The 24837-nt window shown below is 36.6% G+C and overlaps 1 protein-coding gene across 2 annotated transcripts in view; it reads left to right on the forward strand.

Moving 5' to 3' along the window:
- The window catches only part of cblb (Cbl proto-oncogene B, E3 ubiquitin protein ligase), a 131151-nt gene that overhangs the window by 96772 nt on the left and 9542 nt on the right, over positions 1-24837 (forward strand). The window contains exons 7-14 of one of the 2 annotated variants that reach the window (XR_015501186.1): positions 523-660; positions 6498-6585; positions 6681-6812; positions 14207-14398; positions 18304-18471; positions 18552-18908; positions 20490-21333; positions 24431-24775. Coding sequence is in view for 1 of the 2 variants with exons in the window: in XM_087270865.1 (XP_087126991.1) it covers positions 523-660; positions 6498-6585; positions 6681-6812; positions 14207-14398; positions 18304-18471; positions 18552-18908; positions 20490-20575 (1161 nt within the window). In the remaining variant the exon portion in view is untranslated. Of the gene's footprint in view, positions 1-522; positions 661-6497; positions 6586-6680; positions 6813-14206; positions 14399-18303; positions 18472-18551; positions 18909-20489; positions 21334-24430; positions 24776-24837 lie in introns of those variants that run through there. The other variant, XM_087270865.1, reaches the window with a different exon arrangement.

The raw sequence follows: 24837 nt of genomic DNA on the forward strand, positions 1-24837 counted from the left end.
ATTTAACGTTAACTTACTGTTGTAAATTTACATAACCTTATTTGTGCTTAGTAATGTGATGTTAATCTGCTTTGGTAGGAGTTATGAGCAATTCCAGCTTTATGGATGGGACATTTGTAATAAAATCTCAAACATTAATTCAATTAGACCGTATATGTTAACATTACAGTGAAACATCTGTTTATATTATCTAAAACAACTAACCACAGAGTTATAGGATTATAAAAAAATCAATCTGTAAACTTTTTTTTATGTTTTAAATGATTCAAATAAACACGCGTTATGGATGTGACAGAAAAAGTCTGTGAGTTTACAGTAAATAACATACTTTGTCGAAATTCTGTCAATTAAACTGCACAGCCCAACAGATATAATGCTAATCAAAAGAATAAGAGTTGGCTCATTATAAAACTATTATACTAAATTTTATTTTATTTAATATTTTTACATTAATGAAGGATAAAAGCATCATTTTGGAATTGCTTTACTCTTAGGTGACAGTTTCTGTTTCTTTTTCCCCAGCTACATCTTTAGACTGAGTTGCACGCGGTTAGGCCAGTGGGCCATTGGCTATGTCACTAGTGATGGAAACATCCTGCAGACCATCCCACATAATAAACCACTGTTCCAAGCGCTCATCGATGGATGCAGAGAAGGATTGTGAGTAGCTCAGATTCAACACTTTAAGAAATGTCACAGCAGTGGCATAGTGGTTGGTGCATGCAAGTCTCAGTTCTCTCTTTTATCCTCATCTCTCCGTTCAATCATCTTAACACTTCCTTTATTATTGTCATTTTTAGATTTAGATTTAATATCTAAATGCACTTTTAAGGCTTAATATTATTATATTATAATAAACACTAACATGCCTACTTGCTGTGAATTTGCTTTGAAATTAGGTTTATTGTAAAAAGCGATAGAGAAGTAAATCTGACTTATCTTTTATAAAAAACAATGCGGTTGTCACAGTTCATTTAGAGAGATTTGTTACAGTAGTTTCAGTCTATTTCAGTAATAATTTGATTCAAAGTGGTCTGAAAAGTATAGATAACCAATACAGTTTGGTTTGTAAGTTTAGCACTACTCTATTTTAAATTAAATGCTTAAAAAAATTATTAAATGTATAAATATTTTTAAGACTCTAATTTTTCTCTCTCAAACACACGCACGCACGCACGCACGCACACACGCACACACGCACACACACACACACACACACACACACACACACACACACACACACACACACACAAACGATTTTTGCTATTTGTTCAATTTGCTTAATTAAATTGAGCTGAAACAATAAATTTCTCTATTTTTTTGGGTGAACAACTTAATTGTTTTATGTTTAATCCACTTACATTTGTAAAAACTAATAAGCTAACTTTATTTCTTCATGTTGTCCAAACATAAATTGACAATCAATTAAAACTAATTCTTCATTACTAAAACGTAATCAGAGTAGTTGGCGGTTCATTTCACTGTGGTGACCCCTAATTAGTCAGGGACTAAGTAGAAGAAAATAAGGTGAGCAAAATATTATTAAAAGAGGTAAAAATTACACAGACATTCTTTTATTAATTATTTATATAATTATTTCAAATAATAGTTTTAATGAATGTATTAATGGATGATTCAATTCAATTCAGTTCAGTTCAGTTCAGTTCAGTTCATCAAATCAAATCAATTAAAATCAAATTAAATCAAATCAAAAAATCAATTAAGTTCAGTTCAAATCAAATCAAATCAAATCAATTATAAAAAAATCAAATAAAAAATCAGTTCAGTTCAGTTAAATTCAGTTCAAATAAAATCAATTAAAATCAAATCAAATAAAAAAATGAGTTCAGTGCAATTCAGTTCAGTTCAGTTCAGTTCAAATCAAATCAATTAAAATCAAATCAAATTTAATCAAATCAAATCAAATAAAAAAAACTCAGTTCAGTTCAGTTAAATTCAAGTCAGTTTAAATAAAATCAAATCAACTAAAATCAAACCAAATAAAAACATCTATTTAGTTCAGGTCAAATCAATTAAAATCAAATCAAATAAAAAATCAGCTCTATTCAATACAATTCAATTCAATTCAGATAAATTAAAATCAAGTCAAGTCAATTTAATCCGATTCAAACAATCACCATATAGTCATTCAGTGGCTAAAGCCTGGTTTATACTTCTGCGTCAAGTGATCGGCGTGACTCATGGCGCATGCAACGCGTGTAGCTGTGCGTTTCTGTTGCTCTGCAATAACACTTCCGAAATGCTAGTTGGCAGTGAGATGTTTATGTTCCTCTGTGTCGAGTTTCTTCATTGGTGTTTAGTTTTTTCTGAACGCTTCCTTAATGTACAAGTGGTACAAACTCGCTCATTTGAGGCAGGAACTGGCGGACGTGCAACAACTTTAATCATGAGGTAAACACAAAGCAAAAGTTTCCATCTGGAGCTCCTTCACGGGACTACACACTTGTAAACAATTGCTCCATCAGGCTCGTGCGGCTCTCGGTCCCCCCCCACACTCATCAGCGCTACCAAGTCGACCAATCATAGAGCCTGCGCTACGTGTCGTTGCGACGTGTAGTTAAATTTTTTGAAAGTGCGCGTCAGCGACGCCGACAGCCACAGTGAGTGCTATGCGTCCACGCGTAGGCCGCGCTGTAGCATACACGTGCGCTTGACGCACAAGTATAAATCAGCCTTAATATAATTATTATCTACATGAGCTTTCAGTGGTGCATTACATTAATTCATTCATTTTCGGCTTAGTCCCTTCATTAATCAGGGGTCGCCACAGCGGAAGGTACCATCAACTTATCAAGCTCATCTTTTACGCAGCGGATGCCCTTCCAGCCCTAACCTAACATAGGGAAACACCCACACATACTCTTGCACACACACTCACATAAACTACAGCCAATTTAGCTTATTTAATCCACCTATACAACATGTCTTTGGGAAACCGGAGCACCCAGAGGAATCCCATGTGAACATGGGGAGAACATGCAAACTGACCTAGCTGTGCTCGAACCAGCGACCTTCTTTCTGTGGGGCGATTGTGCTACCCACTGCGCCACCATGCTGCCGGTGCATTACAATTTTTTTTATATTTACTATGCTTACTTCAGTGGCCAAAGATGTGGTTCTGGCACTCCTGTGTCCAAATCTGTTAATTTTTCTCCCATTTCCCTGGAATCAATTCCCATAATTCTTTTTGAGAAGCTTCCAATTAGCTCAATATGTCCTGATAAACTGGCAGTCACTCTTGTAAACAAATGTACAAACACACACACACATACACACTTGCACACACATGCCCCCCCCCCCCCCCCCCCCTCTCAGTGTTGGCAGGTGTCTTGCTGGCATGCCTTTTTGAGGCGTCATTTACAGGTTTTAGCTGCATGTCTCTGTCACTGTCGCCATTTCAGCTGTCTCTGAACCACATCACACTGACTTTGTGGCTCCGTCTCTTCACGACCCAGTGCCACATGCCAATCTCACACCATCTGAGCTGTATCACGCTAGCCAGTCACTTCAGATAATAAATCTGCTGTGCTTTCATATTGCTAGTTTATGTTAAATAAGCTGCAAACAAAAAAAACAGTGAAGTACTTTTCACATGCAAAAGAAACACACAAACACCCATAATAACCACTTAACAGCTCCATTTAAAGGGATGGGTTACCCAAAATGAAAATTCCTTCACCATTTACTCACATTAAGTGGTTCTAAACTTTTATGAATTTCTTTCTTTCACTGAACACAAAACAAGATATTCTGCAAATGTTGAAAAAAGCCAGCCATAGACATCTATAAAGGGAAGGAACAAAAATACTATGAGTCAATCACTGCTTTCCTTTATGTTCTGTGTAGGCAAGACACTCAAACAGGTTTTTAACAAGTGGAGGATACATTTTGTGTGAACTATCCCTTTAACACAGGGATTCTCAAATGGTTCAGTGACAGGACTCACATTTTGCTATGATGCAATTTTGACTAAATTCCTAAAAAAGAGAGAGAAAAATAGAAACAAATAAGCAAATTTACTTCACAATAAAGGTTGACACACACATGCACATGCTCCAAATACACTCAATACATTGAACGATTTAAAAAGTTAGTAAGTTGCCATGTATGAGCTGCCAAAATAATAAAAATATACAAAACAACACAAATTGAAATATAAAAATAACTTAAGAGGTCTGTTACCACTACATAATTTAATATTGTAATTTAACAATATTGTAACTTAAAAAAATCAAAAATGCTGATTAGATTAAATCTTTTAAATTGCCAGAATAATTTTATTAAGTTTTCAAAACAGGAAAATATTGATAAATACATCAATTTAAAAATGCAGCTAATTTAAAGATAAATATATCTGTCAGTTACTTTAAAACAATATTTAACTTGTAGTAACCCAAAGAAATTGAGTTGATAATTCACACTAATGGAGTTGTTTTGTATTTTTAAGTCCACACACTGATGCTTTTTGTTATTTTTTAAAATACTGGTAATATGGCACAGTACATGTTTTTGTTCTGTAAAACAATGAAAACCTGTGGTTTAATACAAATAAAAAATTACAGAAAAACAAAAATGGTTTTGTTAAATGTATTTCTTACAAGTATAAACTGTAAATTTGAAAACAAACAAAAAATTAACTTGAAAACGTGCATGTAATTAAGTACATAACACTGGATTTGTTTTAAATTTTAATTTAAAAACTAATTGAAACAACTTGTTGTTTTGGGTACTCAACCTTAAAATATGAGGTTTTTGCTACATAAAACTGCCTCTGATTAAAGAGGAAAACATAATAAAGTTTGTTGTATGAACTTCATTTTGTTAGATGTTGTCGTAACTTCAATATATTAATGCAAACTGTTGCGTTATTTTTTTTTGTTTTGTCTAAACAATATTTATTAAGTGTATTTTGGGGTTACAGGAAAAGCATTTATAAATAGAAATGAGATAAATACCCAATAAATACCCAACACCAGCATGACTACCTAATGACATATGGAAACTGCTCCTGATAAATTGAAACAACCCAATACCTGCACTCAAAAAGAACTCACTAGATGAACTCAATTTAATTGAGGGCAGGATTTGCATCAAATAAATTTGTTTAGCACCAACTAAAAAAAAACTGTTTACATAATTAGGTGCAACTGAGCTGGCTCAACATGATTTCATCAAATAAAAGATTAAATACATTAGTATTTTTATTTAACTTACACTCAAAGGTCTGATAACATCATATATGTCTGTTATGTGTTATACATTTCAAAGTCTCTTTGTTTTATTTGTAGTTACCCTGAATGAACGAAAAGAGCCATTTTAACCATATTTCAAGACTTCCATATACAGTTGATTGAGACTGAGCTCAGAACTCATTTTAGGACAGTTATTGCTCATTGAGCAAAGCAAAAAACTGCATTTTTGCTAATTAAGCTGCTAACACCCAAAGTGCCTTTGCAATGTGGTAACCTCAAAACTTAAAGAATTACATGAAAATCTTCCAAACCTTTAAACTTAAGTGAAGATAAAACTCTAACAAGTCTTTCTATTAATTTTAAACACCTAACATTTACAAAACCTTTTATTGTCAACATTTCCTTCTTATAATTCAATACCACGCCAAGCATGCTGGGAACTCCAAATCCTAACCAGGTAATTGGACCAACACAATTCCTTCATGTTGTCCCAACACAAAACACTTAAATTAACTTAATGGTTTACTAGTTTAAGTGGACTGAACATACAACACATAAAGTAGCCAAACAATTACAAGAATTGTGTTGTTTCAGCTCATTTTAAACAGGCAGTTTGAACAAGCAGCAGTAATCATTTTTTGAATGTGTGCTTGCAAATTATTTCTAGTTAGTAACAGTTAGGATATCATTTTTACATTTTTGCTTACTAATTTCAGTATAACTCTAAAAATTGCATGCTCATCATTCAATTTACTGCTTTATTCATAGTGAATTAATAATTACAGTGTTCCACTGTGTTATGCATGCAATTGACAAGTCTGGAACGTTTGTTTTTCTGAGGTGAGAGAAATGGTTTTACTAAATGTCACCATGACCTTTTCTTACCCATTTAGAACAACACATTGATGTCAGGAACTCATTTGTTTGCATGTCTTTTAAAATACATTCAAGTCACAAAACTTTCCAACCTCAAACTGACCAGTTGAGAAGGACATATTTCACTGTGTTAAAATCCATCAAATTGGATTCTGTGCTCTAAATAAAACCCAAAAAAGCCTGCATAAAGTGTGCAGATCCTATTTGGCCTTCTCCCTTTTCCTCATCTGATTGCTCCGGCCGAGAAGTTTGAGTCCCGCTGTAAGACATCAGCTGTGATTGGCTGGACTGTGGAAGTGGCCCACTTTCACAGCACCACTAATGGAGAAACCACAGAGCCAACAACCACACATGAAGAGAAGCCTCTTAACCTCACTTTCTTTCTGCTGTCTTTCTCTCCGTCTGCAGTTATCTGTTTCCAGACGGGCGCAGTTATAACCCTGATCTCACAGGCCTGTGTGAACCCACTCCGCACGACCACATTAAGGTCACGCAGGTTAGTAACTGATGCACGTTTAGATAGAATGTTAGTCTGATTCTCATTTGCATCTTTGTCGTCTGTTTTTAATCTGTTTTTTTTGGTCTGTTCAGGAGCAGTATGAGTTGTACTGTGAGATGGGCTCTACGTTTCAACTTTGCAAGATATGTGCTGAAAATGATAAAGATGTAAAGATAGAGCCATGTGGTCACCTCATGTGCACTTCCTGTTTGACATCATGGCAGGTATGTATATACTGTAAGAGTTTTATGCTTTAGTAGTGGGTTTGAATCATGGACTATCATAGTTCAGGAGTGTATATTTCTATATTTAGCACTTTAAGCATATAAATTTTGGTCAGTGTTTTTCCTGATTGTTGTGAAAAAATTAGTTCACATTTTTGGGGATATACCCAGCTACTTTGAAGTCTTATTCCAGGACTAGAAGTTTGTGTATCTTAAATAAGCACAATTGAATAATATTCAGAAATGCAAAACAATTAATAGGCTTTCGCTAGATATACTGTATGTTTTATATTTATGTGTCTGAGAAAAATTATTTTTGTTTTATTATTTAAACAACTGATAAATCGCAAATATAAATGTAATATAGAGCATATCTGCTCTGCATAAGTAAGAAAAAAGGCACCCCAGCAGGCACAGGGCATCAACATGGCGTCAGATTGACGTTATCTCCCAACGTCATGGGTACGTTGCATTTTGTTTGGAAATAAAAATTGGGTTGACATCAGAACTAGTGTTGTGATTGCCAGTGCGGTTGTCTCCGCTGGCTAGCACTTTCGATTTTCGATTCACAGCGGGGTTTCCAATATGGGAGACTAACGGTGAGCGGACTCCAACTCCCAGAAACCCCTGCGGTCATCAACACTGACAACAGCTAAACAATACTCAGCACGTGTGTGGAACAGAGGGGTAGAAATAGTCCAAATAATCAGTGTGTGAGCAGCTTCAGCTGTGAGTTTGTAATCAGTCTGAATCTGGAACTGGTTGTGTATGTGCCATGACTGGGTGTTGTAGTCCATAACATGGCAGATTTGTAGTTCATGTGAGAATGAATGTTTACCAGCGATCTCTAGTGGTTAAATCGTTGGTAATCATGACAACTAGGGCTGTGCGATTTGGCGAAAATAACTAATTGCATTTAATTTTATTTATTTTATGACAGATATTGAGATTTCGATTTGATTTACGATTTAAGTTTGTATACTTGCTTCAGCTCAATAACCTGTATAATAGCTTCTTACTGCTGAAATGTAGGAAGTGTTGGTTAAAAAAGGAACTGAAAAGATATTAACTTACTTAAACATTTATTCAAATGTATTATTTAATATTTAGAAATGAAACTCATTGTTCCCTATAGCAAACAGTTAACACAAATAAAAGGGCCTCACCTTTCTGTAAAAAAGTTTTAACTCAAGTTAGGTAGATAGTGTAGCTTATTATACAAAAAAAAATTATTATTATAAAAATACAGAACACTGAGCAAGCTAAAATGGCTAAAGCAACTTTGAAAATGTATTTGGCTGTCGCTTGCTACTAGACTGAGTGTCACTGGGAATACTTTCAGTTGACTTTTTACCTAGACACTCATCTCACTCAATTGGCTAGTAAGATTATCATACACAAATGGCAGTCAGGCATTTGCTCTGGGCAGGGGAAATTAGTTAAATTATTTAAATAAATAATACAAATATATTTTAGATTGCAGCCCCTTGCAATTAGCTACTCATAACAATTAAAATTGTGATTCGATTTCGATTAGTCACACAGCCTTAGTCAGAACTCAACTTTAGGCTCACATCAACGTCCAACCTAAAATTAACCAAATATCGACGTCTAATGATGTTTCAGCTTGACATTGTATGGACGTTACCACTATGACGTTTATCAGACGTTGGATTTTAGATGCCATACCTGACAAATAAATGTCAAATAAATTGGATTTTGGTCACTTTTCAACACAACCTAAAATCAATCAAATATCAATATCATTATTAGATGTTGAAATAACGTTTTCTTTAGATGCTAACTAAACATAACATTTTGGTCACCTGATGTCATGACCTAAATCTAGCTTAATATTGATGTCTTATGACGTTGTGTGTCTGCTGGGGATGTTTAGATTTAGTTGTTTTGATACAATACAAAACTAATGATTCACATTTTTCAGCACAAATTTTATTTTCTCTATTTGTCAGTTTCTTGGAGCACGTGTGCATTTAAAATATAGCATTTAAAATCCCCAAAGTAAAAAAAAAAAAAAAACTGTACATGGCAACAGAAGAAACAAAAAATTTTTATTTACTAAAATGTTGTGTTTAGAAATTATCATGATTTATCATGATGTCACACTCTGCTGCGTTGCTAATGCTAAAACAACTAAACATTACACATGTGCCATCAGCGCACTGCGGCACCTTCTCAGCGCTCATGCATGAAACAAACATGTCTTATTTGCATGTGCAATGATGAAGCTCTGCATCTCGTGTAAACGCTTCAGTGATGCCCAGCGCTCAGCTAATGGATCTAGTTAAAAGTGCTTTAATGGCATGCTATGACCTGAATACTGAGCGTCATTGGGGCTCCGCAGAGAACAAACAGCAGGTAATCTGTCTCCCCGTCGCCCTTGCGTTTGTCCTGATCACAAATGCGAGTGGACAGGCGAAGGAATGGCAGGAAAAATGTGTCCTGTCTGGCTGCATTTATCATTTCTGTGTGTATTAATGTGTGTCAGGGTTTAATTGTGATTGAGGATGTTTATATGGGTGATTTTAGGGTGACGTTACGCATGTGGGGTGATTTGTTTATGTGTTTACAATTTAAGTACCGGATGAATTGCCGGGAAAGGTTCATATCTGGGGTGTTGTCCGAACATCAGAGCTTGTTGTATGATAAACAGATACTTAAGGGTCACTGTAGGGTCAGATAAACCCGGATGCCTCAGCCAGATGCATGCTGTGTATGTTTTTTGTTGCTTGATAAAGGGAACTTTACTCAATGTATGTATATTCTTGATTGCTGTTCATGTGGATGCCCAGAGTCGTACCTGTTTCTCTCACAGGGTGTATTCTATCATTCTTTACAATGGTACTACTTAGATATTTGAGGAGAATTGTATTGCTGTATTTGTGTTTGGTGAGTTTTGTTCTGTTGGTTGCTTGAGTTTCCCCCCAATTTGCAGGGATCTGCTAATATCTAGGTTTCTGCGAGGCTTTATTTCAGATTTATTCTCATTGAACTTGTGTTCTTCGCTGTGTGAACATTGAAAAGGAGTGCTCAAGATAATTAAATTCTGAAGAGCACTTCATCAAAACATTACAGTGCCCCCCCCAAAGATGTCCTTTCAAAATAAGAAATATTTGAATGGCGCTACTTTAAAAAGCCCGTTCACGCAAAACATAAAAATTTACTCAATATTTAATCACGCCTCAAGTTAAACCTTTTGAGGTTTTTATTCTACTGAATGCAAATAAAAGATATTTTGAAAAAAAAAATGCTAGCAATGAGTAACTATTGACTGACATAGTTGAAAATTAAATACTATTGAAGTCCTTCTCAAAAGTGACACAGATGGCCTGTAAGTGAAATGAAGCCAGCAACTGCTCATGATCACACTCCTGCACGTGTAACATAAAAAAGTCTGAACATAACTATAAGTACACTGTTTACAAAGTATGTTTGATACTATGTACTATATGATCTATAGGATAGAATATATAGCTCACCAAAAAAAGTGTACTGAGACCTAATTGAAGAGCTGGTTCAAACCTCGGCTGGGTCAGTTGCCATTTCTGTGTGAAGTTTGCATGTTCTTCCTGTGTTCACGTGGGTTTCCTCCGGGTGCTCCGGTTGCCCCCACAAGTCCAAAGACATGTGGTAACAGGTGAATTGTGCATGCTAAAAAAAAAATAAAAATAAAAAAATATATTTGTTGACAGCGCTTTACCAACTATTTTAAACTGAGAGAGAGAGGGAAAACATTATGTAGCAGTTTAGGAAAATTCATTCACGCGTCCTGCTGATGTGACTTGCGATGCGCCTTCGCTGTTTGCAATGCATTAAAACATGGTTTTCCAGCTGCAGCTGTGCTTCATTCTTGAAATGTATAGTTTGTCTAAAGTGATGTATATATGTAAACTATATAGTATACTTTGACCAGGGATACAATCAGCCAGCGCAGTCGTCCCTCCATAGGACATTTTGTGTCTGCCGATTTGTTTACTTGCGGAAATACCATCTGCATTTTCCTGCACGTTAATTCTGACCAATTGAAAAAGCAGTTTAGGAAATCCGTTCATTAACATCTGGCCAATGAGTGATATGGATTTTGTCACATGACTGCATTTTGGTTCTTTTCATCGGGTTCTGGCCAAATCAGTCAATGTGGTGTAAAAATGACCCCAAAATGCCAGAAAAATGCTACAATGTATCATTTGTTGCTCTTGAACTACAGATGTGAAAGCACTGTTAAAATGGTGTTAGAATGAAAACACTTATTTTTTTTTGCTGCATCTCAGAAACAGATTTTCATTCTCACTATACAAAGTAAAATGCATGATATGTGACCATTCACCCTCATATTTGTACCTACTAGCTGCATAATGGTCATATGACAGGGACTTGATCAATCAGGGAATGACATATACATTTTCAAGTCTACGTTTTAGCACGGCCATATGGAAATGGAAGACGAACATTTCCAAACTAAAATGAGGTCTTCAGAGTTTTCAGGCATAACTGTAACAGAACTTGCTCTAGTGTAAACAGCATCTGAAGCTTGTGTAAATGTCACATCCTTTTGATTTTCCTGCCAAACACATCCTTCACAAAAAATCAGTCCCCAGGCATTTAATAGACAAGAAGATCTTGTTTTTCTTTAAGTTTAAATACAAGGTGTTCGCACATTGTCACAAAAAGGCTCAAAAACACAAAGCAATTCCTAATTTTAGCCCAATTAAACGTGCTGTATGTATGTTTTTTACTCTTCTAACCTCCCGAGACGCCGCCTATTGACTTGTGTCCTCTGTAGTGGACATTGCGTTTTCATGAATACTCTTTGAATTTTTTGAGCTACTCTGTCGAGTCCTGTTGTACTGTTCGGAGGACATCCTTGGCTTTCTAGTGATATGTCATTTGATTGGCTGGCATGCTAGGAGCCGTTGCTTACACTGCATCCAAAATGGCTGACATACAAAAAAGCACATTTTATGGGAAGAAGAGAGGTAGATAAGTTTTAGCTTTACTAATATTATTACATATTACAGTTTATTAAAGTTTCAGGAACAATACATATAGCTTTCAAAGCTGTTAACTTGTTTGTGTTTCAAAATATCATCCTTTTTTAAATGTCCACTATAGTGGACACCAGGATCATCTTAATGTTATTAATGACTGCATGTTGTAGGAGGCAGAACTGAAGCAGAGAGGATTCTTTATAAAATAGTCGAGGGAGACTCTGATTTAGAGTCTAACAATCAGACAATTAGAGAATTAGAGAAAATTAGAGAATGACAATCAGTTTTAAATACTTTTATGTTAAATTTGATTTGGATTTACATCACTTTTTTGTTGTTGTTTTTCTTTTTTTTGAGTTTGGCTCTCTTTCAGACTAAACTGTTTCAGGAATTTCAATACAAAAGGAAAAAATGGCTTTTGTTTTGTTTTTGTTACATTAATATTGGATTATTATCTCTTTACAGCCATATCCTGTACAGTTTTGTTGTCTGAGTGGCGGTCGTTTTGAACTAAAATGGTCCTGTGGTCCACTACAGTTGACATGCTGTAAAATTCAAAGTAGATTTTTTTTTTAACCCAAAGGATGTAGGAAATCACAGAAAAAACAGAAAAAAAAAATTATTCGATTCTTAGGAGGAAGCATAAAAATGCCATTATATGTTGGCAGGTATTTAAAAAACATGCTAAGTGAATATTCTTGATTATCTGAAAAACATTGCTAACGTTAGTTATTCTGCTTTGAAAATACGTGTTACATCCAGAAAGATCTTTCTTTGTTTTGGTCCCTTTAACCCACCCAATGCCAGTTTAGCCAATTATATATATTGTAAGCACCCCTGGTTGTCTTTGTGGCAAACAGTGTATTTCATTCAGTCAGTCAGGAAGGCTCTAAAGCATGCACACCACACAGCAGAGTTCCACATGAGGTTATTAATTAGCAAATTATATAAATATTACAAACGTAAATATTGGGTGAGCAGGTTACATTGTAACCCCGTGTCCTAACAACACGCTACATGATGACATTTGCAGTTATGAGCAATTTGGCTTTTTGCACCAGAACAAACACGACAGAAAATAAATACAGCCATTCAGAAACACAGAATAGTGCACTCACTGCACTCCAACGAAATGGTAAGACTTCTTATTAAATGAATACATACTAAACCTCTGTAACATTATTAAATGTACATGCTGAATCACTGATATGTGTTTGCTTAAATTGTGTTTTGAACTAGGAGTGCAGTACCTAGTTCAACCACAGGGTGTCAAACTTACATACTGCACCTTTAAATATGAAAACAGAAGACGTACGGCTGAAGTGAGAAGAATTCATCTTTTTGCTGGGGAATGTTTGCAAACCATATGCATTTTTGATTTTAGAGGCAATCATTTACTCTAGTTTGTTCCACATTTTAGTGCAAGAATGACACGTAAAGTGTGTCATCTTTCCTTTAGGTTATAATTGTTGTCACTGAACACACATTGTCATCTAAAAAACTGTAGTTGATTTATACAAGAAACATGACAAAAGTGCCCTTGTGGCTTTGATTCTCACCCTTTCGCTTTCGTTGTAAAGCACCCAAAGCTGCTTCACTTTTAACCTGTCTTTACTAAAACCACTGAACTGGTTAAGAGCCTACAGAAGTGTCATCTCAACTCCTGGCTGGCAGAGTCATTAATATTCATTGCTATTTTTCTGGCAAGTTTACGAACGCACAAAAGCAGGCAAATCTGTTTGGTGTCTATCCTATTTCCAAATCTCGCTCCCCTCTTGCTTTAGTGGCCTTGTTTTAATGCAGAGTCAGTTCGGGTGTGTTTCTGTCTCTCCGTTTAGGGCTTTAATTAGGATTAGGTTTCAAACGGCACTTTGATGTCTTTTCCGCGACCCCTCAGCCAGATGGCAGCCATGATCATCTTTTTGTTCTTGTAAATATCGATGCACTTTGATTCTCCTAGTTTAATGGAGGAAATGAAAGATGATTGTTTTTCATTTTGCCATGTGTAAGCTGTCTCCAGCCGCGCAACATGACGGAGTGGCCTTTGTATGTGTGTGTCTATCTTTTTCCAAAATCGCAAAAGGAGAAATTCGCTACCCGGCCCGAGGGGGTAGCATGTGCGTTCCAGCTGTTTGCAATCAAGCATGGCTCTTCAGATCCTGTCTGTAAAGGGCTTCCTCATGGCCGGTTCATACTTCCACAATAGTCTGTCAGTGTTTACAGCACCGTACAAATACACAGAAGGGAACTGTTGGGTTTTATATCAGCGGAGGTGCACTTGTGTCTGTTTTAAGATGTGGTTTTCTTGACTTCTGCCTCTTGTGTGTGTGTGTGTGTGTGTTTGAGTGTTTGTGCTAGTAAATTTACCAAAGCTCTTTTCTGCAGGATTCTGATGGTCAGGGTTGCCCGTTCTGCCGCTGTGAGATCAAAGGGACTGAGCCCATCATTGTGGATCCATTTGACCCACGTAACGAAGGGGCCAAATGCTTCCACCTGGACCACTTCTGCTCCCCCTTGCTGGACCCGGATGATGATGATGACAGGGATGGATTGTTGGTCATAGACCATATCAAGAAGGTACAACACGCATGAAATTTCCAACATAATATCAGATTTAAAACTTTTTACACTTCCATTCAAAAAGTACTGTGCTCAATTAAAAAATAAATTCAATTAAATTTAAGTTTATTGGAATAGTGCTTTTTTCAGTAATTACTATTTTGAAGCAGCTTTACAACATGTGCACATTATTACAATACAATTTAAATTGTATATTACGAGTTTTCAATGAAGTGATCAACAAAATAATTAAAAACAATCATGTACTGTCTATTTCTTTAGACTTTGTGATGTAAATGATTTATATATAATAATAAATTTGGTTGGCTAAATTGTTCGTAGTGAATGAGTGTGAATGGGTGTGTGTGGATGTTTCCCAGTGATGGGTTGTGGCTGGAAGGGCATCCGCTGCGTAAAAAACATGCTGGATAAGTTGGTGGTTCATTCTGCTGTGGCGACCCCAAATTAATAAAGGTACTAAGCCAAAAAGAAAATGAATGATAATAATAATGAATGTCCACTATATGTTCATGAATTTGTTCTAATTAATTTATCATTGCATGTTATACAAACAAATCAAAAACTATATTTTATATTAATTTAATAACATCAGCTCTTAAAAGACTTAGGCCCCATTTACACTAATGCGTTTTCGTTTTAAAACGCATAAGTTTTGCTACAGTTACGGCATCCGTCCACACTACGCCGGAGTTTTTGAGCGCCGAAAATGGAGCGTTTTGTAAACGCTGGATTAGCCGTTTTCATTCTGAAACGCTGCTGCTTCGTTTCAGTGTGGATGAGGAAAAACGGAGACATCTGAAAACGGAGGTGGGACTGCTGAGATTCGCTACCTGATTGGGGCTTTTGTGTCATTGCGTATCCTTCCCCTATTCGTCAAGTCCCTGTCACATGACTATAACACATGGCTTTACTGCTACCGGAAGACAGTACTGTAAACAACAACATGGGCACAGAAATGGGAGCGTTGTTTGCACTATTGTTTGTTTTAGGCACCATTGTGCAGTTATTCATTTGTTACGTTTAGTAACAACTCGACCTCGTCGTCTGTTCACAAAAATACCTCTCTTGCTTTCTTTGCCATCGCGTTTATTGTTTGTTGACTAACAATAACAAAATGCCGAGCGAGACGCATACTTCCTGTTTATGCTAGAACAAGCATGCCCAGAGTGCACAAATGGTCACGTGATATACGTTTTTGGTGGCGTAGTGTGGACGAAGATATGTTCAGAGACGCTAGGTGAAACGCTAGTGTGGACGCGGATCGGTTTTGATCTAAAACGCTGTTTCAAAACTAAAACGCACCAGTGTAAACGGGGCCTTAGTCTTTAGTTAGTAACAGTGGCCAGAACTAGATCTAAGCTTAAGCATGATTGTGCATTTGCTGTGATTTATCCAAAGGTGTGAAATAAGTTGCCACTATCAATTAGAACATCACTGACTTGGGCTTTGTTTGGGTCCCAATGCCAAAGATTTAAATAGTTTTGATATTTTATGTTCACATCAGTGTAAAACTCTATTTACCTTCATCATGTGTCAGCACTTTGGTCAACTAGGAAAAGAGAAGTTGTATTGTCAGCAAATCCTTTAATTTGTGTCTTTTTGACCTCTTTCATCTATTCCAGTTTGAAATGTTTTTAGGTCAATCACTAATGAATAAAAATCAACTTAGGCCTCTGGAAGATGTCACATTAGGAAAGCCAAACAGATTTTGAATGAACTTCACCCTGATTTAAAGTCAAATCTCTCAAGTATGCCACGATCATACATTTACAAGTATGCAGACATTTGTTTCTGTCCAGACCTGCTCCGCAGATAAGACTTCATTCATCACTGTTGTCATTCCACAACCGATCTGCTTTTATTTTGCTAGTGGTCTCTTCACTGGACTTCAAAGAGATATATCCTGCTTTTATATATATATGGCAGAGCCTCCCGCTCTCCAGCAGCATAAATGTCAGTCTCTTTTATTAGAAAAAGAAACCTGTCGAAACCTGCCTCACGAGGACATAACCTCCGCAGCTCCAGCGAGTAGATTCATTAAATGGTAAAGCTTGCAGAGCAATAGAGGGCACCTTCTGGCAGGAACGTTTTTAAATAGAAATGTGAGATATTAGTTTTGCTGTATTCCCTCTCTCCATAATGCCCTTGCAAAATAACTCGTTAAAGATATCGGCATACTAGTGTGTCAGAGCGAGTTTGTACTAAAGAGTAGTGCTCGTTGTTCACCCTTTTTTCATTTCTTGTATTGTTTTGGGAAATTTAATTAGCAGCTCTTTTCCCGCTCTATAAATATTTTTCTGCATTTTGGACAAAAGCCGTCCAGCCTGCAATTACTCTGTTCATTGATATGCTAATGAGACTATAAGTTGATTAGGAAGTTGAATACCCGAACCTGCCCGAAGCATCTCATGGAGACAGTAGCCCATTAGGATAATAATGATTATGATGTAATAATGAGTGTCAATGCTATTCTCTTCTGTTTGTTACAACAAGCACATTATCTCAGTCAAGATAGAGACCTAATATAAAATAGAGTGCTGCTTGACTGATTTAAATACTGTACTGTGATTTTTAGAATGGTGAGGATAAGTAGTTTGTTTTAAATTAGTTTGTATTTACATTGTAAATAAATTGCTGTAAAATTTACAGTATTACTGGCAAATTTGGTTGCCATTAATACTGTAAAATTTTTAATTGCACTGTAAATTAACAATTAAGCCTGTTTCACACCGCAAGCGCGAGCAGAGTGTGTTTTTTCGCCGTCCATGTTAACAGATTATAGCTTTCATAGCAGCAGAGCCGCAATAGTTTCGGCACTGGGTCTATTTTTGCCGTGCTGCTCAAGCTAAATTAAAGTGACAGTGCATTGATAATGACCAAAAACAAATTGAATGACAGTAAAAAATCGAAATTTTTCGAAATGTTCGAAATATCGAAATGTTCCTGAATGAAGTGAAAGCGCCAAACTGCAGTTTAAGTCGACAAATTACGAAGGAAACAACCGAAATTACATAAAACTCTGGAGAAAATGTGTATAGCGCCGTGGTGTAATGACGTTAATATGTAAAACGGGATCATAGAAGGAACAATCAAAAAGCAACTCATGTAAACATCTTCATCATTTTATTGTCTTATTCACATTAAGGCTAATAATTTGAATACTGATGTTCTTGTAAACGTAGTCACTGACAGACCAAATATACGGATGCAGTTTAAGTACGCATATGATATTCTTCCAATTTTTTTGATTTTATTATTATTATTATTATTATCATTATTATCATTATTTTTATTATTATTATTATTGTTGTTGTTTTGATTGTTTTAAGATTTATCTGTCCAGGGACTGCAGGTGGAAAATAGCAACTTTGCTAAAACCTGACACAATGCATCTTTCCTTTCGGGGTCAATGTATTTTTGTGAACGCCCCTGGTAAAAAGAAAATGTTTATGTTTACTTTTTAAATTGAACAGATTTCATTTATGGTAATATTTGCCAAATCAATTATACAATTAAACTGGTGGCCTTGGAGTAAAAAAAAATTCCTACTCTAGGAAATATTCCTTTTTTTTCCTATTTCCTATTCTATCCATTTCTTTTTCCTTTATTTAAATAAATTAAAAAAAATGTGTTAGACTAATTGGGAATTGTTGCCTCTTGTCATTGCTTTTTTGTTTATTTGATAGCTGCTATTGTCCTTATTTGTAGGTCACCTTGAATAAAAGCATCTACTAGAGCTAAATGTAAATATATTAATGATTATCTCAACTTTAATGAATTTTTAGGGTAATTTTTGGGTAGTTTTATTGATTGGAAAAGTGCCTAAATTTTAATCTAAGCCAGTAATAGTAATGCTTGTCTTTGTAAAAAGTCCTCATCTGAGTGTCTTTGTCTTTGTTTAGTCCATGGAGATCCAGAACTCGCCGATAATGTCTCCGAACTCGTCTCCAGTGTGTGAACGCCGAAAAACTGCTGCAGATCACATGGGTCCACACTTAAACATTCCACCCGTCCCACCCCGACTCGACCTCATCCGCTCTCCTGCTCCCAGTCCCACAGCCTCACCAAAGGTATCTTGGATTTCTGATCACTAAATGCATTTTAATGTTTGCTTAATTTCTAAAGATCTTCCTCTTTTCTCTAATTGCAGTCATCTCCAGGAATGTCCAGAAAACAGGACAAGCCCCTTCCTGCCCCTCCACCTCCACAGAGAGACCCCCCTCCACCTCCTCCGCCAGAACGGCCTCCTCATCTCCCTCAAGAAGGTCGCGCTGCATGGCTCGTCACCCCTTCGTCCGGCCTTCCTCGAGACCCTAGAGCACCCCTAGAGGCCTGGAGCCCAAAAGACAGCACTGCATTGTCAGACTGCAGAACGTCTGCAGCAGACCGTTCCCCCAAACTCGCCCACGCTGCCCCTGCACACATCAACGAGAGACCCCTCAGCTGCTCCAGCGCAGACCTGGGGTTGAACCGGAACAGACTGATCGCCCAGACCGAGTGTAGTAAGGTTAGAAACGCACACACACATTCCTTCAGGATCATGCGGATCACGTTTTGGAAAAGCGACACTTTATATTAGGCCTGGAATGTTCTTTCTTTGATAAGCAGAGTCAGGAACATGAGATAAGAGCTGAAAAATGACTGGACATTGTGTTTTGAAATCACCTAGAACCTTCTGTACTCATTCACAAGTCCTATTTTAAGCCATAAATATTCACTTTTTTCATGCTCATGGCTGTTACTAAGCAACAGTGGTGATATTTCGCAGTAAAGCAGGGCTGTGAAATTTGGCTGTGTGGTAGTGCTTGTCTTTGGCCCTGGCATTAAAAAAGCAGAGTTATTTAAAAACACACCATGAGTTTTGCATAGATCTGGGTTAATGCAGCAGAATGCAAAATGCACACATAAGGTATTCGTGGCTCATTTGGAGTTTATAGATTATGTATTAAAAACGCATTCTCTGCATGAGGGGATTGGAGAGTTAAATATTTGGTTACAGAGCCGCAGTGGGTCTCTCATTAAAGCCCTGTTGGTAACTGAGAACTTCTCTGAGATGAGAGAAGTGCATGTGGATTTTTTTCTTTTTTTTTTGTTCTAGTAAAGTTTGCAACATGCAATTATATGTAACCACCAATTGACTGTAAAGTTCTCTCTCTCTCTCTTTCTCTCTCTCTCTCTTTCTCGGTCCCTGGTTGGCATGCGAGTGTATGGATTAATTTAGTGTCACAGTGTGGGCACAGAGCGTTTTGCCCCTGTTCTCTCGTCACAAGCCTACATGGCTGTGTTCAGCCCACTGCCTGCAGGCCACAGCTAGTGTTCAGCATCACACGCTGCTCTTGATCTCTGAAAGAAATGGGTTCAGTCGTCTGAGCGGCTTCTAGAGCTCCTATTATATATATATATATATATATATATATATATATATATATATATATATATATATATATATATATATATATATATATATATATATATATATATATATATATTCATGGATACCTTTATAGGTTTTTCTATGTGAAAACACTTTTCGTGTGCTCTCAATTTTTCTCAGATTTTTCTGTCTGTGTATCATGGTAGAATATAAGTTAGAATCATTATTGTTTTTTTAAATACATTTAAGTCTATCTATCTATCTATCTATCTATCTATCTATCTATCTATCTATCTATCTATCTATCTATCTATCTATCTGTCTGTCTGTCTGTCTGTCTGTCTGTCTGTCTGTCTGTCTCTCTGTCCGTCCGTCCGTCCGTCCGTCCGTCCATCCATCCATCCATGTCGTTCTGTCTGTCTATCTATCTATCTATCTATCTATCTATCTATCTATCTATCTATCTATCTATCTATCTATCTATCTATCTATCCATCTATCCATCCATCCATCCATCCATCCATCCATCCATCCATCCATCCATCCATCCATCCATCCATCCATCCATCCATCCATCCATCCATCCATCCATCCATCCGTGTTATGAATATCATTTGTATTTTCATGGGTTTTGCATTATTTATATGAGGCTGGTGTGTGTCTTTGTTTATTTTTTATAACATATCCTTTTTGTGTGCATATGTTTCTCTGCAGTCTTTCGTTAATGGTCTGTTACCTGGTGATGAGTATGACATTCCCCCTCTGCGTCACTCCCCTCCTATTCTGGACAACAACCAGAGGTAAATGCCATACACACAAACACACACTCCCATCTCCGGAGCCTTGCTGCGGCTTTTACTCTGTGTGTCCATATAGGTTATAATTGCTGTAAAGCAGCTCAATCTGTCTGCCATTATTCTGAAGGGAGCTGTCACCAAACAACTGTGTTTATCCTGTCCAATTCATACAATTTTCATATGATTACAAGTCACCTGTTTAACCTTCTCTAGAACTCTGTTTTCTGTAGTCTTGATCTCATTGTGATGCTGATACAGAGCATCTTTTCCTGCTCTGCTAAATAATCTGCTTTTGTGAAATTTGAATATTTTTCTTTTTCTTTTTCACCCTCGATGAAAACACAAAAATCATGTGGATTTAATAAATGTGTTAATGTGATTCAGGATCTGCATCCTGTATATCTTTAGAGCTCTGTCAGAACAACATTCGCACACACACACACACACACACACACACACACACACACACACACACACACACACACACACACACACACACACACACACACACAGAGCAATGTTTGGACACATGTGCACCAATTATGCAAGAGCACCAGGATCCGGAGAGCATGTGCTCTTTAAACAAACATGAAGGCATCCACACACATGCAGACACACACACACACACACACACACACACACACACACACACACACACACACACACACACACACACACACACACACACACACACACACACACACATAGATCCAGCATTGATGGACTTCCTGTGGGGCTTTTGAGGGAATTAAGCAGAACCAGCCTATATGAGAGGTCACACTCCAAGTTATATTTCCTTTTCTGTCACAAATGCACATGCTCTTTGTTTCCACTATATATTTGTGCTCTGCTTGTTGATTATTGTCATAATTATTATTATTAGACAGGCCTGAATAGTATTTAAGTTGATGAACTTCGACGTTTACCTTAAACAGTTTGTGTTACAGACATGAACGACCCCTTAAATTAGGGGTATCAAACTCAATTCCTGGAGGGCCGAAGGTCTGCACAGTTTAGTTCCAACCCTGCTCCAACACACTTACCTGTAGGTTTCAAACAAGCCTGAAGGACTCAATTAGTTTGATCAGGTGTGTTTAATTAGGGTTAGAACTATACTGTGCAGAGCTGCTGCCCTTTTGGAACTGAGTTTGACACATGTGCCTTAAATGATGCTGCTTGTGGAGGAGAGGTGTGCTGTAGCTCTTTTTACTATATGTATAAATAATATTGATCAAAATATCAAAAATGCTTATTTTAATTATTACACTGATGATACAGTCATATACCCAGCTGCGCATACACACCCAATCTGGCCATTTCCCAACTACAGATTGCTTTTAATGTACTTGTACTTAATGTTATTTTCAAATTCAAAACAAACTAAGCAAAAGCAAGTTTCTATTGCTACCACTTATGGTGCAGAGATTGAATTGGTGTCCAAGTACAAATATTTTGGTATTTTAATTGATGATACACTTTCTTTAAGTGTTTTAAAGCTTCTATTTTAGAATTAGGAACTGCCTTTCTTTTGATGCTAAAAAGAAGTTGGTTGATGCAACATTTATGTTAATATTAGACTATGGTGATGTTATTTATATGTATGCTTCATCTCAGAGTCTGAATGCATTGGATACTGTTTTCCATGGTGCACTAAGATGTATAACTAATTTTAAATCCCTTACTCATCATTGTGTATTGTATACTAGGGTAGGTTGGTCTGCTTTGTCCATTCGTAGGCTCAAGCGTTGGCACATCTTAGTTTACAAATCTATATTGGGTTTACTCCCATCATATCTGCAAAACTACATTTGTAAAAAAACCTGTCCAGCTATGGCCTTCAGTCACTGGATGGTGTCACTGGAACACTGTGGTGTTTGCTATCTGTTCTTAAAGTGCGGACTGAGATGGGGAAAAGGCTTTCAAATACACCTTTTGCATGGAATAATCTACAACAAAGTTGCAGTTTAAAGATTTGATTTCACTAAATGCTTTTAAAAAGAGTATAAATGATTTATAAATGTAAACACAGGCTTGTAGATGTTTGGAATAGTTTATTTGTCAATGTATGATTCATGTTAACTGTCAATTGTTTTTTGTTTGTTGTCTGTTAGACCCATGTGGCATGTATACTGCTAATCTTGCCAGAAGGCTCTTATTAAATAGATTTTTTTTAATCGCAATGGGTTTCCTGGTAAAATAAAGGTTATAATAATGATAATAATGATAATTTTAATCTAACATATTTACACTTTTAATAAGGAGGATGATTAAAAAACTGGCCTCCTTTTAAACTGCAACACACATAATTCTTAGCAGCACCAAACTACTCTGTATGTTATTGAAGTGTTTTGTGCATTAATATGTTGCTAAGAAGAGTTTTCAAAATAAACCTTGCTAATATAGATGTGAAAAATTGGTCTAAAAATACTTACACCTTAGCAACTGCACCGCAAGCTCTCAAGCATAGTCACTGGTTTGGTTGTCAGTGTTAATAGCTTCATTCATGCGACACTGTTCTGCTCCTCTCAGCAGTTCCCGCTACAAGAAAAGCTGTGTTTCTGTCACAACTTTGACAAATGAAACCGGCAGGCTGTGGAAACCACAATGGTTGCTGTTTAGAGCAAAGAAGAACAGTGTTGTGTGTGTCTATGTGGTGTATCTTTCTATAGCGCTGTGTCAGTAGCTGTTTTGTTAGTAACTGTAATGTAAGACTGTGTATGTATATACAGTAAAGCTGTAAAATAATTATCAGACCACTTGAAAATTCTCATTTGGATTTTTTTTTATTATTATGTATGGGTTTGTCTTGTTGATCCAAGTTTTAGAAACAACAAATAATAACTTCTAGTTGAACTTCTAGTTGGGTATCAGAATATTAAGGCAAAGGCCTCTAGATTACACTTATTTTACCAAAATTAAAAAAAAAAGAAAATGATGGCCCATACACTCACCAACATACTTTATCAAAACACACATTACTTACTTTTGTTGAGGCCATTGAAGGTTTACAAAACATGTAAACCTTCTCATAGATATTTTAACCTCGACTGTAGTTGGTTTCAGTTAAAATCTAGGCAAATATTCCTCCATATACTATTTCCTGATGCCTTTAAAATGCTTGAAAACGATCTTCAGTGCATTTCCTCATCATCGCAGTGAGAAGAAGTGTATAAAGCGCCCTCTAATGGTGCATCAGGGTCAGAACCAAAGCTTAGCTGTAAAAACCGCCCATTATATCTCAGCCAGAGCTAGTTAACCTCTTTCCCCCACCGTAGGTGCCAGCCTGTTTAAATATTGGATGTCTTTGCCTACTCCAGCACAGCCTGTGACTCTCTTAGTTGGAGAATTACGTGATTAAATTGGCTAATCTCACTGCGAGCAGCTCATTCACTGCAGAGCTCGTGTTTCAGTGAGTCAGCATGAAGGCGGAGAGCACCCTCCAAATCTCTCTTCTTTTTTCAAGAAAGCTAAGGCATCACTTATAATGCTGTCATCTACGTAAATATTTACATATGCCTTTTTCATGCTTCTCTGTAATTTGGGAGCGCACAAGGCGGATTTATTTGACTGTTTACTTAAGACATTATTCATATTTGGAGTTAGTGAGCTGTTCAATTGTGTATCAAACTTTTCATAGTACCTACATCAGGGCTGCTCAACCCTGCTCCAGGAGATCTACCTTCCTGCAGATTTTAGTCATCATCAGATTTCATCAGATTTTAGATTTCAGTTCAATATCAAACACACCTGCCTGTAATTATCAAGTGCTGTTTAGGTCCTGATTAGTTCAGGTGTGTTTGATGAGGGTTGGAGCTAAACTTTGCAGGACGGTATCTCTCTAGGAGCAGGGTTGAGCAGCCCTGACCTACATGAATGATTTCTAAATTATAAAGTTTGAGTCCCATACACTTGTGTTAAAAGAGCCAAAAAAAAAAAAAAATATATATATATATCACTATCATCCTATATAAAGAGGATAGTGAGTATTATACTCTGAAGAGTAACCCTTTAAAAGGCTAAAAACATCTTATGTTTTTAGCCTTTAACAGTCTACTATAATGTAACTTGTCACCTTGGTTTGATGTTGCTAAAGTGTTTTGAGAATGGGCTGTATGCACACAGAATTTTAATTTCAGTCAGCCAAGGCTTCCGGTAAATTGTCATTCCATACAAAATTGACTCGTTTGAGATCTGATTTCTTAGAAAAAAACTGTATTATAATTATATTACATTATATTATAATTTACCAGTATTTTCAATGGAAT

The sequence above is a fragment of the Danio rerio genome, chromosome 10 (genome assembly GCF_052040795.2).
Source record: "Danio rerio strain M-AB ecotype USA chromosome 10, GRCz13ab, whole genome shotgun sequence".
Taxonomy (NCBI): Eukaryota; Metazoa; Chordata; class Actinopteri; order Cypriniformes; family Danionidae; genus Danio; species Danio rerio.